This window comes from Hipposideros armiger, unplaced genomic scaffold (assembly GCF_001890085.2).
Source record: "Hipposideros armiger isolate ML-2016 unplaced genomic scaffold, ASM189008v1 scaffold_47, whole genome shotgun sequence".
Taxonomy (NCBI): domain Eukaryota; kingdom Metazoa; phylum Chordata; class Mammalia; order Chiroptera; family Hipposideridae; genus Hipposideros; species Hipposideros armiger.
Window position 1 is genome coordinate 1638264 of NW_017731397.1, and position 16507 is coordinate 1654770.

The 16507-nt window shown below is 51.7% G+C and overlaps 2 protein-coding genes and 1 long non-coding RNA gene across 3 annotated transcripts in view; 1 reads left to right on the forward strand and 2 right to left on the reverse strand.

Annotated features, from left to right (window-relative positions):
* The window catches only part of LOC109381360 (uncharacterized), a 10958-nt gene extending 3395 nt beyond the window's left edge, over positions 1-7563 (forward strand). Inside the window, exon 3 of the long non-coding RNA XR_002123710.1 lies at positions 7401-7563. This is a non-coding gene — a long non-coding RNA (uncharacterized LOC109381360). The remainder of the gene's footprint in view (positions 1-7400) is intronic.
* The window catches only part of HOXA3 (homeobox A3), a 20439-nt gene extending 7983 nt beyond the window's left edge, over positions 1-12456 (reverse strand). Inside the window, exons 1-2 of the mRNA XM_019639933.1 lie at positions 12327-12456; positions 7994-8076 (exon numbers count right to left, since the gene is read on the reverse strand). The gene's annotated coding sequence lies outside the window, so the exon portion shown is untranslated. The remainder of the gene's footprint in view (positions 1-7993; positions 8077-12326) is intronic.
* Positions 12457-13976: 1520 nt separating this feature from the next.
* On the reverse strand, positions 13977-16239 carry HOXA4 (homeobox A4). Its single transcript, XM_019639935.1, has 2 exons — positions 15580-16239; positions 13977-15045 (listed from the first exon to the last, which is right to left on the reverse strand). The coding sequence occupies exons 1-2, from the start codon at positions 16184-16186 to the stop codon at positions 14699-14701; spliced, it is 954 nt and encodes a 317-aa protein (XP_019495480.1). The 5' UTR covers positions 16187-16239; the 3' UTR covers positions 13977-14698.
* Between the last annotated feature and the right edge of the window lie 268 nt (positions 16240-16507).

Below are 16507 nucleotides of genomic sequence, written 5' to 3' on the forward strand. Positions count from 1 at the left end.
GAGGCTGCTGGGGAAGCGCGGGCCGGCGTGGGGGATGGGGCTGAGGCGAGGGGAGGGACCGGAGCGAAGGGAGAGCTCGGCGGCGGCGGGAGGAGGGCAGCCTCCCCCCCACCCTCAACGCCCTCCCTCTCCTTGCTCCTGGGCGTCACTAAAGTCCAGGAAAATTATGCTAATGAGGACAAACGGCTTTCACAAAGGGGATCTCTTGCCGGGCTCTATTTCTTAGGAATCCGTTTGAGAAACCACGTAACCCTCTGCCCCGATATTTCCAGTTGAGGGTCCAGGGGATGGAGAACAGGAAAAGAGTTCCCAGGACTTTGGGCAGTTGACCTCACCTGCCACCCGCAATCCAGGAACCTCGAATGCAATCTTTGGGGGGCTGGGATAGGGCCTCCTTTCTAAGAGATCTCCCCAAGAGCAGGCGAGGCTGCCTTTGGTTATATTTTTAGACAGAAACCCTGAAATCCTGGCAGTCAGGAGGAGAGGAGCCTGGGGGAGCCGCACGGTGGTCGGACAGTGAAAAGGGACGCTCTGGGCTCAGGTACACAGAAGGATGCCTAGAAACCCGGGTCTCCAGCTCTCGTGTGCGGAGTTCACAGTACACACACGCAGCTCACTCACGGGAAAGACCAATAAAGAAAGCTCTGGCCCCGACACCAACCGACATCTACGGTATTTCCCCCCCTAATTAGAGGTATACAGGGACGCTGAGCCAAGGAAAGGCCTGCGTGCGCCTGGTAATATTTCCACAGCTTTAAGGAGGATGGCCTTTTCTCCCTCCGGGCGACTCTCTCAACTCCTGAGGTTCAGAAGCGAATTCTGTAAGGGTATGTGTGTGGCAAAAAGAGAGAAATGGAGCTTTCGTGCAATTCCAAGGTGTCAACGGCTGGTCCTTCTCAAAGGAAGGTGTTAAAAATATAAGTAGTATGTTTAAACTGTCAAGGAGCCAAAGTGTCACCTTAGAGCAAAAACAAAGCCAAGGGAAAAGGGAGAAATCAAAAAGCACTCCCGGCCAGGGTGGCCTCATGCATACCAATGGTTTTTGTCATTTATGGCTGGGCAAGATTTATGACTCGGCGCCCCAAAGCTGTAAACAGAGCACAAAACAGCAAACACTTGCTCCTTATGGCATATTGCGGCAGCGCAACTTGAAAGGGGGACCGGGCCGCGTAGGAGGCGAGAGCCGGAGCAAAAATACGCTCGGCGGCATTTTCTCTTCAAACCGGCTGGGTCGGATGTGGCATTTGAAGAAGGCGTGGGTCAATAATCAACCCGCACTTTCTCCTCCAAACTGCTGACGCGACTCTCACCGCCTTCTCAGCTCAGCCAGCTGCAGGGGCTGCCAGCTCTCTGTAAGGACCTGCCAGGGAAGGGGACAGACAGGGCCGAGAGGGCCGAGGGCGCCGAGGTGAGGGCTGGAGCGTCTGGGGCGCACACCTTTCCACCAGCACGGATACCGCGCTGGGCAAAATTCGGGGACTGGACCCGCCGAACTGAGGAGCCGTGGGAAAGCGGGGGCGGGAGCTCGGGCCGGGGCCTCCGTCCGCCCGACTAGCTGGCTTCTGAGCGGCGAGTTGCGGCGGGCAGGAGCGGGGCTCCAACCTCAAGGCTGGGGTCTGGCGCCCTGACACGCAGATCGCCGGGGTTCAAGCCTCTCTGCTGAAATTCAAAGGGCTGGCTTTTGGAGCAAAGCAGGCAAGATGATTTTTAAAAAATAATAATTTGTAATAGCTGCAGGTTTTTTTGTTTGTTGTTGTTTTTTAAGAGAAAAAAACCGCCTGTCTATTTTCACTGTGAGAAATTACCCGCCGCTGCCCCCGTGCCCTTTCTAGGCAACTCCCGCAGCCATGCACCCGGCTCCACCAAAACCACGGAGGTTTTCTATGCTGAGAGGACCCCTTGGTTCCCCCAACTCCCCCACGTTCCTGTACTTCCCGATCTCTCGCCCATAGGGACTAGAAGAAAACATTTTCTCAGCACTAGTAGAATATTTGGAACAACGAAGGTGCGCTGGTGCTGGTCTACCCTTCTCAAGGGTCTCCTTGTGAATATGTCGGAGAGGGCCTCAGTGGCTGGGGGGCTGGCTGTGTAGCCAGGGGCGAAGGTGAAGAATAAATGTTGGAAAGAAGAGGCATCAAAATCCCGGAATGGGAAGGGAATACACTTGCCTGTAAGGGTGAAGCTGGCGTTTTGAGGGTAAAAGGGGATTAAGTCTTTTTTTATAGCTGTAGTTTAGCTATAATAGAGTGGCTTTAGCACTTTCCTTGGAGGAAAAACCAACCGGTGCTCTATAAATGTGACTGTTGGCTTCTTCTCACTGTGCACACTTTTATACAGAACCAGCTCAAGAGTCCTCCTTAGATATTTATTCTGCTGGCTGGTGCTGAAGCGACAATAAAAAGATGCCTTTAACAAACCTCTATTCCCTCTCTCATTCTTTCTAGTGAAACTATATTATTTATGAGTCTTTAACTGGGTCAAAAATGCGCCAGAACTGGGTCATAAATCAAATGAAATGCTGACAAGTAATTGAACAGCAATTAAAGCTTACATTTTATTTCCAAGGGGTGTTTTAGAGCACTTGAAACTGCCTCAGTTAAACACTGTTAGTGCCGAGGCTGGCAGAGGGGGAGGACAGAGCAACCCTTCCATTCTGGGGAAGTAAATCGCACTCTAGTAGGGGAAGCCTGATTTGATTTTTTTTCAAGTACAGAAAGAAATACAATTTAAAAAAAAAAGTCACGGAGCAAATCTGCTTTCTGACTCCTGGTAGGCGCCCCTTTGCTCTGCTCCGAGAGCTCCAAGAGCAGAGGAAAGCGAAGTTTCCTTCACCTTTTCAGGGAGTTTCCCTCCTTCCCAGGAGTACTGGGTCCCCAAAGCCCAATTAGCTAGGGCTTTCCCAGTAATTTGGAAGCACAGCTTAACTCTCATCGGCCTCTATCCCGGCTACAGCACCGTTTCTAGAGCTCTGAAGCTGGAGAAAAGTCTGCCCCTGCTTCCTGCAGACTCTGCCTCCAGACTGGCCCAGGGTGCACAGGCCAGTTCTCCAACTCTCCAAGCCGGCTGGGGCTGGGGCTGTACCAGGGGGCAGCCAGGCCATGCGCATTATGAAGCCCCAGCCCATCACAGGCTCCCTCTTTCCTCGGTCTCCCAAATGTTCGAATAATAGAGCTTCTGGGCATCCAGCACGCTCACCCCGTCCCCAAGCCTCTCCTCCATCTGAGCTGTCCTCCACTCCTACCGGGCAGAGGGTGCTCAAGGAAACAAAGGCGCGTCCTCCGGGTCTAGCTCCTTCTGTCCCATGTGTGAGAAAGCGCGTCCTGCAACCCAGCACTGAACAAAGTGGCCCAAAGCATCAATAAAATGGCAGCGCGTCTGCACACTCATTGACTTCTCTCTCCCAGCTGCCCTGGCTGCCCAGGTCAGCCGCTAGTAGCTTCCATCCCTGGCCAGCAAGCAGGGAAAACGGGGGAGCGACTCCCCTTCTTCACCCAGCTCCCACCACCTCCAGGCAGTGTCGCCCAGTGCCCACCACCTGAGCCTGCGAGGGCACATCGGGACTCTCCCTCTGCCTGGGGCTCAGCTCCAGAGACTCAAGCCCTGCTGTAGTGGACAAAGCCACCGTAGTGCTGGAAGCTACCAGGCCCACCGAGTAGCCCTCAAGTGCCCCTTCCTTTACACCCCCCAACACTTTCCAGGGAATTAAACTCAGTCTGAGGCGCTACTGGAGAATGTTTCCAATGGTTTCGGTTCTAAAGGAGAAACAAAGGAAGACAGGGGCTGGGGTCCTGTCCCTGAACCAGGGTCTCCTGGCCTGACCTTTGTCTCTCACAGCCATAACTCACTCTAGATATGAACAATCAACGGAAATACCTTAAAATAAATTCCATCCTTCTGGTGTGGCCTCGAGTCCCATCGGCTAGCTGGCCCAGAACCGCTCCATTAGCACTGAAAACTGCAACCCGCTAGGAGAGCGCTCTCCGGAGAAGGGGAAGAAGGAGGAGGTGGGTGCGTGGGGGTGGGGGAAAAGCTCTCGCTCTGTAGAGGATCTAGAAAACGTAATCACAGGCGAAGCCGTCCGGGTCTCCGCTCCAAATGCCACAATAATGCGCTGTATTATGTGCTCACGTGGTCATACGTCAACTTAAATCCTTTTATTTGAAATAGGGAATCACTGAAGGAACTAGGTTTCCAAGCAGAACATTTGGCTTTAGGGGAGGGGAAATAGGGGACCTTTGCCAGCAGTAGGGAAGAGTTTGGTCTAGGGCAATAGGACACTGGGGGCATCTCACTCCCCCCGCCCCCCACCCCCCCACACACACAACCTGTGCCACACAAGAGCAGTTATCTCCGCTTATATTTCCTTACACTGGATCCAAACTCAAGGAAACAACAATGCTGTTCCCATTCTTAGAGTCCATGTAACTTTTCTTACAGTTTTTCACTCAGGGACCAGCTGAGCCTAGCACACCCACACACTCCAGTCTCCTCTGGCCTCCTGGCCCACACATCAAAAGGCAAAGCCCAGGCCCTGCTTCCAGAAGAAACCCAGTAATGACTTGCCTAGTCGGTGGACTCCCTCATGGCCTGCCATTGTATGGAGTTTGCTAACACCCACACCATACACCACAGCCACTGAAGAAACCCAAAAGAGCCCATAATTACCTGACAAAAGGCGAAAGCACCTCCTCCAAGGACACTTGGTTTTATTTGAAGGGAGCCCCCTAGGAAAGAGGTGCTTGGCTCTAAAGTGGTGGGTTCAGGGTTTTGCAAAACCTGGAAAGACTCAGTGCCCTGGCCAAACCTGCACATATGCATTTCCTCAGTGCATAGCTGAGTGAGACACAAAATTATAGGTTTCTAATGATGAAAAATGGGAGGGGAAATTATCTAATTGTCTCTGTAAGAGAGAGAGGAAAAAAGAGAACCAACCTTTGCTGGCGTCCCTTGAATTCACCTACAAGACAACCTGGGACCCTCTCTGCAGATAGGTGTGTGCATCTCCCCTAAGACAACTTTGTGGCCAGCAGCATAAACTGAACTGGACCAACTCTGCTCAGGAGAAACCTGGCTAAAACAAATGAGCACCCCCACCCCCACTCCTGCCTTCTGCTTGGTGACACTGATTTCAACACTTCGCCCTCTCACCAGCTGTCTAAAAAGTTCTTTTCAGGTTTTAGTTTCTGAACTTCGGGAGTGCTCTGCGGTAGTGAGATCCTCAGGCCTATTCTTTTGTTCCTGGAGAGAGTAGGTCTTCAGCTGGCTAGGCCTCTCTAACTGTGAGGACTCACTTGGAGCTGCAGCAGGAGGCTATGCATGATTCTCCTCCACCCCCCACCCCCACTTCTCCTCCCCTGCAGGGGAACAGAAGAGGCCTGGTGAGAATGCAGGGCCCTCAGTAAGGGGGCCTGATCCTGGGGGTGTCCAAATCAGAAGGGCAATAACAGAGGAGACCTAATCCCTTGGAAGTGAGTCCCGGCCTAAGCTGGTGTCAATATTCCAATAAGGTTCTGTCTGTGGTATACCTGGGGGAGAATGTCAGCTTTCCCAGCTCTGACCTGAGCCACAAGCTGGAAAGTGAGAGCCCAATCTGAAAGCCCACTTCTCTCAGGTTTGGGGATAGGGGCTGGGGGACAGGACCCAAGGCTGGTCTCTGAAAAACACACTCCAGTGTCCCCAAGGACTCAGGTCACTAATACACTGTCCTCTGCTCCTCTAACCACCCCCACCCCCACCACCAAATATTTCACACTGAGCTCTCCAGATAGCCTAGAAAAGACCTAGAATTATTGCCCTGAATTGCTGGCAAACTCCACATACCGCCCCCAACCAAAGTTTCTGTAGAGGTTTCGACTCACAGATGAGAAGGGGCCCCCTTCAGAACTCTCAGAACAGTCTGGGGCAAAACGAAATTCCCAAGGCCATAAATCAATGGGAGAAGTCTTTGGTAGTGCTTCAGAGAAATGCCTTAACGCCAGCAAGGCCCAGAGGCATCCCAGCTCTAGGCAGGACCCTCCATGCTGCTATTAACAGCCAGGTTAATGCTCCAACTGCTGTTTAACAATTAACATTAACGACTTGGGGTAGGATGGGGTGACTTGGTGAGATGTGAAGGAAAAAAATCTGAGAAAGTCAAAAGAAATTTAACTTTTGAGGTGGAAACAGCTTCCCTAAGAGAGACCTTGGTCTGGGCAAGCCACCAGGGAACCAGCAGCTGAGAGGCCTCCTTCACCACTATGAAATCCGCTTTCCTGGAGCAAGGCTCTGGGCCTTTTCAAGTTCCAGTCCAGAGAGCAAGAATGGAGATGCTCAAGTATGTAGGCCCAGGCTGGGAAATCCAGCTGCCAGGCCCGCTATCCTCACTCCCTCAGTCCCCAACATGGCCATCCAGGGCTGGAGACACATGCCCTGGTTCCACACCACCAGAGCCAAAATAGGCGGAAAGTTGTCTCCTAAAGAGCAGGTGACCCGGGATACAGAGCTTTAGTCAATATTTGCAAGGCTGTTGGCAGATTAGATATATCTATATTCAAACACTGCAATCTGATTTCTCTGTCAAAAATACACTTAACATTTTTCTCCCTTTAGTTAACACCAGTGTTTTTTCCATTTTGAATCAGGTAAGGCCCTCTTCACCCACTCTGTGTGTGTGTGTGTGTGTGTGTGTGTGTGTGTGTGTGTGTGTATAGGTTCTAGATCATTATTTAACATGAGATATTTCTTGTGGGTGCAACTACAGTACAAATGGGATCCAAGTTTTGTGGATACAGATGAATGTGTATATCATTTTATACACATAGTCTCAAACTCCTGGAACTATTTACACATGTAGTGGTTCTATTGTGTGCAGACATGCGAATCATATGTACACACTGAGTTGCAAATTCATGAAATGCTTCATCTATACTTGATATAAAGATATACAGTGGCTGAGGAAGCAACCCAACTTTACTATTACTCTTTTGACTTCCTATCTAATAAAATAATAATTGTATCCAGAACACCATATCAGCCTTAGAGCATCAGTGAATAGCATGTTGCAACTAATTAACAACCTTATATCTATTGGGGGGGGGCCAGCAAATTTTAGGGAAGACTGAGGCCTAGGGAATAGAAAACAAAATCTCAGAAAACTTTTTAAAATAAATAATCCCTGAAAGAACAAAGCAAACCCATTCCTTCATACCAAGCTTCTCTAAGCTATTCCAGCAGCCCCTCCCCCAAATAGGCACGAAATTTATGGATCTTTTACAAGGTAATAAACCACAGTAATTACCTCCCTGCATCCCAAACTAAGAACAAATTAAGCCAGAACTTGAAAAGAATTTTAAAGAGTTCCCCCTTGTTCCAAATAGGAAAAGAAAACGCGGAGAAATAGAAAAAACGTGTTTTTCCCGTAGAAAGAACAGCGGATTAGCCTGGCGAAAGGAACCCAGGAGCCCCATTGCCTGCGACGGTTTACACTTTGGAAGCACAGCAACTTCCCTCATGCCAAGGAAAGGCAACAGGACAGGAGAAACTGCAAGGCGACGAGACACGTTTCCTCAACGCAGAGCTGGGACTGACCACAATTTCCCAACTCACAGTCTCCGCAGGCGCGGCAAATAGTGGACAAGGAGCGCGGCCCACGCGGCGGCCGCCGTGCCCGTGGCCTCTGCTTCTTTTTGCCCTGCTGTTCCATGTAGTGGTTTGTCTGGAACTTGCCGGAAGAAACAAATACACCCTTCTGACACACCCGCCCCCCAAGCACACACATCTTTGGTCTCTGCGCCAGCCCCTCCTGCACAACGCCGGCTTTGCGGGCACTCTTTGTCTGCCTGAAGCCCCGCATTCGCGGAGCGTGCAGCTGCAGGGAACCCAACCCCAAACTCCTCCGAAGTTAAATATTGACCAAAACCTCTTTCAAAGGGCTGCAGCTGCTCAGGAGAGCAAACTCCCCCCAAAGGCCTGGATCAAAGTCCTGCACGGTGACGAGTTTGGGCGCAGCGCTTACCTCGAGAGATGTTTAAGACTGAACCCCAAATTGTCTCCAACTCCGAGAGCTCAAGGAATCGTCTTTTCCGGTGTCCAGGCGCTCTGCAGACAAATAAACAGCAGAGGGTGAACGGTGGCTGCGGAGGAAGGGAGTCGGAGGACCGGAGTTGAAAGCGCGGTCGGCGCGGGCGCCAGGGTGGCCCCCGGGGTGACGCGGACACGGAGGAGTCGCCAGGGCATTCGTCCATGCGGCGCACTCATTGCTCCAAAGGTTCCAGTCTACAAATGGCCTGAAGATGGTGATTTATTTTTGTAAAATAAATACATACTCCATCTTCGCACCCACACTCTTCTTTTCTTTCATTATGTAGGGGGTGGGAAAGAGGGAAGGAGGAAGAAAACGGACGAGGCGGAGCAAGATAGGAAGGTGGAAGGGGCTTCGCTGTTGGTGCCCGCTCTGCTCGGAGAGCTCCTCACACACCTCAACTAGGGGAACGTGAATGCACGCTTTATTTTCTTTTGCTAACAAAGGGATGCCTTGTCTGGGAGCATTCAATCACGGACTCTCCTGAAACCTCACTAATAGTGTTCATTTCTGTTTGGCGCGAAATCAGAGCCCGGCTCAGCCCATGGGCCGGGGGCAGCCTTGAGAGGTTTTGTCTTCTGCTTTATCCAAGCCTTAGGCTCATCGCTTCTCCGTCCCAGTGGACTGGCAGGGCTACAGCAGCGCCCAGTCCCTCACAGCAGGCCAACTATGGCTGCTGAAACAAGGGGAAACTGGGAAGGGCTCGGGCATGGGACAATACCGGATCTGGGGGCCCTATCCAGCCTCGCCTTGTGCAGTGACGACAAGCCGCTTGACGCCCTAATTCTGCTGCCACCTCATCCCTCAAGATACTTGTAACCCCCTCTTGCTCTCTAACTAGCAAAAAACGGCCAGCCAACTGGGGAGGTGGAAGGAAGGCGTTGGGGAAGGGGCAAAGAATCATCCTGGGGGACGGCCCTAGCTTGGAGAAGTTCCTTGCTGGCTGGGTTGCTCCCAAAGCCCCATTCCTGCCCTACCACCTTTTCACCCAAACTCATATAGCCCCCCCACACACACTTCAGCCTGCTCCAAACCAGCCCTTGATGTTTGTCCCACATCTAAGCAATCCTGCTGATAGCGCCAAGAAATGGCTACCAAAGAGCTGACAAGTCCCCTGACCCTCAGGCTTCAGGGGCCCCTGGCACATTGAACAAGTGGCCGCAAACCAGCAGCTAGCTGCCCTCTGCCACCACTCGACCTGCAGCTCCCACCCTCCATCAGGCGCTTGGGACTCAGAATTCATGCTGGGCCTCTTTCTCTTGTTCAAACTCGCCCTCTCTGTCCCCAATGTGAGTGCCCCCTGGCCTTGGAGCTCCTGGCGTGACCCTGAGCAAGGTGGGGCTTAGCTACTCTGCATGGTGCCACTCAAATTCGCCCCAGAAAGATCCGCTATGCCACCATCCGCCACGCCTCCCCCCTCCGCGACGCTTATGGATATTATAATTATTATGGCTATTATTATTGCTGTATTTCCTTATCCCCAAGTCAAATATTCATGGCCGCTGTTCCCCATAAATCGCTCAGAATAATGAGTCACAAGGAGATGTTGCCCAGGTTTCTCCCTCTGCAATGGCCGCCGCCTCCGATGTGGCCTCTCTTTCCGCGTTTTTGGCGCTCGCTTGCTCCCTCGCTCGCCCAGCGCGGGTGATTTATGAACACCGGGAAAATTGAACAAAGCCGCGCTCCCGTCCTGTGGTATCTCTGCAGCCTTCCCCAGTGTGAATCAGAACATTATCAACTGTCTGCGCATCCGTCCCACTTCATCACCAAAGCCAGGATGTGACCGCAGAAAACCCGAGCCCGAACTCACGTTTCCCCGGACGCCGCGCGCTCCCCGGACTCGCAGAAGCCCTGCACGTGGGCCCGCCAGCTCGGGTCCTCCCGGCTCCAGGGCTGTCTCCAGCCCTCCTGAAGGAGTTAAAAGCCTTCGGAGATAAATATGAGGGTGCGTGTTTTAAAAAATCAAATAGGAAGTTGGGGTCTCACTTCTGAGAGATTCATTCCTAGTGAGGCCCTGACGACTCCGATCCATTCCTGATGATCCGCATTAATTATTTAATGAGTCACGTGGCCTCAAAGATTACAATTTCAATATCTCCCTCGAACAGGCGCTACACCTTTATCTGCTGCAACCAGGGTGCTTGGTTGGCTTTTTTAGTTCCCAGGCCTCCGGAACGCAGACGTCCTTGCCCAGCTCTTGGGCAAGAGAACGCCATTGAAATCCCAGGGCGAGAACAGTAGAAGTAGTCATTCTGGGACAATGACAGTTGTGGACAGTGGGGTGTCCACTGCTCTCCCAGGCACCTTGACGTCTGTCCCCTCCTGAGCCCAGAGGTCAGCCTACCCACCTCAGTGCCCAGGTTAAGGCGGTTTTCTTACATATTCTCCCTGGGGGCTTTGATGGCTCATGGGGCAAGAACCCACTCTTCTAATCTGCCTGAGCACACCTGTGGCCATCCATGTCAAGTGTAAATCCAGAGTTAGTCCACTGCAGGCAGAACAGCCTTCCACCGAGGAAAGATGCCTGTGCACTTACCCCTATCCAAGGTGAGACTAAAGGCTCTGTTCAATCTACACACTCATTCACATTCACATGAAGAACATGGGGGGCGGGGGAAAGCATTCAGCTGCCTCAGTTTCCTCACTGGTAAACTGAGAAGACTGAACCGAAATGGCCTCCAAATCTCTTTCACCTAGGACATTCTTTGAACCAGGGGATTTCTTTTAGCCCCAGGAATCAATTCTAGAAAGACTGGGACTGGCCTGAAAGAGGGTGGAGGTTATTCCATGAGCTTGGGGCCTTGAGAAGACATGACGGAGCGCCAAGACAGAAGTTTCAGAACAGAGTATTTCACAACAGCCCCAGCAGCCTCCTTGATGGTATGAAACAGAGCACATGTCTCTTCTTCCTCCAATTTTCCCCAGCCCATACTCTTTGAGAGAAGAAGCAGAGTTATTCCTGGGTCCCTACATAATATAGAGAAGGGCAACCGGAGCAGCTGTTGGGAAGGGAGAGCCTGTGTTCTTCAATACAGGACTTCGGCAAGGGATGCAGAGACCAAGAGAGTGCAAAGAACAGCCTATTGCCTGCACAGAGCCCACTCACTCAAACGGGAAGCCCCCCCCCGTTTCTGTTTGCTACATTGATTCTTGGGGTTTTTTTCTTTCTTTTCATTCTAAAGAGTCCTTGATCAGTTTCGATGTTGCAACTGCTGGAAGGAGAGCAGTGGTGAGAAGAGCAGCCCAGTTTGGAAGCTTAGGAGAGCAGGGACAGAGGCGAGATGGCGATACCTACCCCATGGAGAGGAGGCTGGAAGGTGTGGGGAATGTGGGCACCCTGGGACAGCTGACTATAAAGTCAGAGACACCGTGCAGAGGGCCAACTCCCCATATAGCTAGGTAATCTTCCCATGAGCTCCATCTTGGGTATTAAGTACTCTACTATGCCTGTCACAGTTGAATTCTTGCTGTAATAAAACACCGGGTATATCGTAGATTTCAGCAAAACTAGGGAAGAGAGCCTGCAAAGTGCCATTTTTCTTCAGGGGGGAGAGTGTTAAGTACTTAATTCAAACTGTGACCATTAAAGTGTCTCCTATCCGATTTAGGTTGATTTCAGATGTTGACAAAACTTTTATCTCCAGAGTCGTGCACAGCTTGGCTCTGTGACTAAAGCAGATGAGTGTGTGTTAGAGAGAAGAGGGAGAAAGAAAGAAAAGGAGAGCGTGTATAAGGGTCACTTTGGTAGGAGAATTATAGAGCTTACACAAAATACTGTCTTTAAAGGTCAAGGGTTTGAGAGGCCAGTAGGATTTGCTTAAAAAAAAAAACAATTAATGAGTTAGAAAATTTGTCCTCTGGATGAACTCTAATGGTTGCCCTAGCAAAGGGCAGACAATGCATGATTTTGAAGCACAAAGTGGGACATTCTAAGCTGTTATAACAAGCTCCCTTAAAGACCAAATCTGAAGCGGCAAAACACTGTTAAGAAATGACACAATCATTTGGATTGGATCATTTTGGACCATTTTGACCTGGTAAAACTTACCAATACTTTAATCATCAAGACAGGTTGGGTAAAAATGCCATTTTGTCCTGGAATATTAGAAAAACAATCTCGATTGTCTTTCTCCCTTTCTTGGATAGAGACTATAAGAGTAAGTGAAAGACAGTTACCCCTTTTACCCCCATACAGCTGCCTCCAGTATGAAGCTAATGAATGCCCCATCCCCCTCCTTCCCTACAAAGGAGAAATATAAGAATTTACCTTAAATGATGATAATCTGCCATTTGAGGTTTTGCAGCTCGACACTCAGTTTCCACCAAGAGACTAGGCATTTTTTGAGCAGACAGCCAAGATGCTGCATCTTTGCCCGGGACCACATTATTTGCAAGAAGATCCCTCGCTTCTCCACAGACTTTTCCCAGAGAATGCCTTTCAGAATTGCTGTTGAATTACAAAGAAGTATTTATTGTATGAGGTGATTAATGATTCCTGGGAAAATTGCTATTTTCAGCGTGATTTAATTTCGTTTTACAAGTGCGTGTAGTAGGGGGAGGGTTAATAAGTTTCAGCAGCAGTTGCAATGCCTCCAGAAATCCCTGGCTCCCGTCCACACCTTATAAAATGCACTTTATGCCACGTTTGGCCTGACTTGGGAAGCCGGGTACTTGTTTGCCCCTGAATTTTCTTGGGGAGAGATGGAGGCCCCTCCGAGACTGTTGTCCACCAGTTCCCTCTCAGATCTGGTTTGTTCATAGTTAGACAGCTGCTGGTCCTTGTATCACACACAGGGCAGCAGAGGTGGAAGGACAAACAGCACTGACCACTGGCTAAGGGTTCACCACTGATGGAAAAATGTGTCTAAAACAACTCTGTTATTGCAGAGGTAGGTGAGGGCCCCCTCCCATCTTTGCTAAAATCATTACCTGAACTAAAAATTGCCCCCCTTCAAGGCCAAGTGACAGTTCTAATATTCTGGGGCTAGTGTGTATTGTTTTCTGTATCTTGCTGTCCCTTCAGTGACAACCAAGTTTAAATCCTCTTGACTGATTTGTAAATCAGTAAATAAATACTAGGGTTATGGAGGTTAAGAAGTGGGTTTCGATTTTCAGCCTTCTGAATCTAGGTTTCTAGGTTGGACAAAAAGATCCAGGAGCATTTGACAAAGTGATCCTAGTTCCGAGCTTGGCTTTCTTCTAGCACTGAATACTCCCAGGTCTCCCCTGCTCGAGGTGCATTTTGGGGTGTCATTAAACTTTTCTTTCCTCAGGAGAAAATTGGGAGGGTGTACTGGGAAAATTCAGTTTATTTTGAAAGCTCTTGCTTCCATAAAATAAAGACAGACAGGAAGAAAGAAGGAAACAAGCAAATAAACAAAAATTCCTAAGCTGTAGTTAGCGAAGAGAGCCTTAAAAACAGCCAAGAGACAAAAAGCAATCTCAACCCTTCGCACAAACTATTTTTTATCTCCAGGGAAACAGGCAGATTAAGTGTGAAGGTGCAATAAATACCAAAGGGACCACTTCTTTCCAAGTGTGCTCAGAGTTCAGCATGTAGAACAGCTGCAGAAACTCCTGGGCCCGCAGCACTGCTCGGTTTCACCTTTCATTGCAGGGAAGGACACGTTTCTATGCCTTACAGAGACTCGAAGCCTGAAAGCCTGGCCAAGTTTGGGAAGAAGAGGAGCCCTCTCAGAGCTCAAGAGCCTTCATGCTCTTTGGAACTTTTCCCACAGTGGGTCAAACTTGACATGAGTTCAACTCAAGTTGAACACACTCACACAAATTATGTGAGCATTCAGCATCCAAGTGAACACAACTCAAGCCATCTACACGATTATCACATGCAAGGTCAAGCATCTCAATCCAGTTAACTTTTGTTTTCTTAATTAAAAGTAGGAAACACACAAATGTGTCTTAGAACTTTAATGTTGTTTTTTAAACAGACTTTATTCTTAGCACATGGCTTTCTATGTAGCCACATCACAATTTGAACAGTTGCACATGGGTCTAAATGTACTCCCGTCTCCCCCAAGATTGTGCCTCAGAATAAGACAGAAATATCTCTACAACAATATTTTAAATAAATGCAAGGAAGGGAAACTATTATGTGTCACATCTACCATCAAAGTCTATACATTTTGAGAATTAAATAATTTTGTGAGGTCCACAATGTCTACTCATTTATTCAGTTCAAGACAAGCTTGTATGAGCTGCCTTAATGAGGGAGGGAAGGTAAGGAGGGTGGGGAAACGGTCTGTTTTCTTCTGCTTGCAACACATAGACATATACATGTCCCCAGTCAGCATGGGCTGTCCAGCTGACTTTAGCCATCTCAAAAGTATGTGATGCCAAGTGGTCCATCTCAGGTCTCCAAACCTGGCAGCCTTGTTCAGGCCAGCAGGTTGTTCCACCAGCCAGCATCCTGGCCATTGTCCTCTCTTGGGTGGCAACCAGCACAAGCTCTTACCGGGATAACGTTGTCTTCTTTTTTATTATCCTTTTCACCAAGTTGAGGTTTTTTTTGGGGGGGGGGTGTCTGTTATGGTCCAGACGGGGAGGGGTGGTTGGGGGGAAAGGGCAGAAGAGAGGAGAAAAGCAGGTGAGGGAAAGAAACTGGTCTAGATCTCTAGGAGGTTATATGGAAGAGGGAATGGGTGTGGAGACGCCCTGGTGGGGGTGGAGATGCGGGTGCGGGCTCTGAGTTTGTGCTTTCCCTGGCGGGCCTGCTGAGGCCGAGGCCGAGCTGGAGGATCGCATCTTAGTGTTGGGCAGTTTGTGATCTTTCTTCCACTTCATCCTCCTGTTCTGAAACCAGATCTTGACCTGGCGCTCGGACAAGCAGAGCGTGTGGGCGATCTCAATGCGGCGGCGCCGGGTCAGGTAGCGGTTGAAGTGGAACTCCTTCTCCAGCTCCAAGACCTGCTGCCGGGTGTAGGCGGTTCGGGAGCGCTTGGGCTCCCCTCCATTATAACTGGGGTTGACTGAAAGCCCATAACCCCAAGGAAGAAGCCAAAGAGGAGGGAGTGGAAGAGAGGGAGAGGAGGAGGAGAGAGAAGGTGGGGTGGGGAAGAGCAATTGGACATCATCATTATATAATAACCTGACACCAAGTTCACGCAAGATACATAAAAAGGCAAAGAAAATGTTTCACAGGCTATTGACAACGGGAAACACCCGAGAGCCATAAAGAATGGTGCTGGGCATCGGGGCTGAAGAAAAGCTTCAAAGACACATGGCCTGAAGCCTCTGCCAGGGCAATTAAATTTATGGGGGCTATAATTACTGCCCTAACAGTTTGGCGTCTCGTAAATCTCCCGATAAAGGGACCCTGGGTACAAAAGGGTCCTCACATTGGGATCGGGCGGCTGGCTGGCGCGTACACACCCACATCCCACTGTAGCTCGGGCCAGATGGGGGGCTCCCCTCCCGAGGCCCCCTTCCCCCCCGTCCCGACCCTGAAACCCGGGCCCGGGCCCCAGCGCACCCTCCCGCGCCTCCCCAGCGGCGCCACGTACCGGCGCTGACATGGATCTTCTTCATCCAGGGGTACACCACGGGCTCCTTGCCCTTCAGGCCTGGCGGGCTCTTGTCGGCCAGGAGCAGCGGGCACGCGGGGGCGCTGCCCCCTGTCGGGACGCCCGGGGGAGCGGGAGCCGCCTCGCAGCGCCGCGGGGGCGCCGGGGGCGCCGCGCGATGCTGCGGGGGAGGCGGCGGCGGGACGTGGCCCGCGTGCAGGCCGTGCGCGGGACCCTTGGCGTGCGTTGGGGGCTGCTCGCGCTGCGGTGGGCGCCCGGGGCTGGCCCCGCCGCGGAAGCCATAGGGGTAGGCAGCGTCGGCGGCACCGTGCGCGGGGTAGAGCGCGGCCGCGGGGTAGGCGGGCTCGCGGGCGGCCCGTGGCGCGTAGTAGGAGGCAGGGGCGTCGCGGCTGCCGCCCGCGTGGGGGAGCTGGGGCTGCAGCGGCGGCAGGTGCTGGGCCGTGGGCGCTGGGGGCTGCTGGTAGCCGGGGCCCCCGCCCGGGCCGCCGTCTCCGCCGCCCGGGCCGCTGTGCTGCGCGTACTCCTCGAAGGGAGGGAACTTGGGCTCGATGTAGTTGGAGTTTATCAAAAACGAGCTCATGGTCATTAATTTGTGAAGTGCAAAAATACTAATTTTTCTCGCGTTGTCGTTTTTCTGGGCTCGCCGAGGCCCCTCCCCCTCCTGCCTCGCTCCCCATCCCCCCCTTTCCTCCGCACCCTGCCCTTCCCCCGCTGTCAAGCGCCCACCCCTCCCCCTCCCGCCGCCGCCAATGCCACCAAAGTTCGCGCCGCTCTTCCCCCCGCCCGCGCCCGCGCGCGCGCGCTTTCCGTCTCGGCCTCGCGCGTGCCCCGCCCCGTACCCCCACGTGACCCGCCCCCGCCAATGGGCGCGCCGCGCGCGCGGACCCGGATCAGGAAGCGTGCGGGA

Excerpts from the sequence above, each read along its gene's own strand:
- HOXA4 (XM_019639935.1), bottom strand. The coding sequence starts at position 16,186 with ATGACCATGAGCTCGTTTTTGATAAACTCCAACTACATCGAGCCCAAG. Across the intron at positions 15,046-15,579 it reads GAAGATCCATGTCAGCGCCG|TCAACCCCAGTTATAATGGA; the intron begins GTACGTGGCGCC and ends ATGGGCTTTCAG.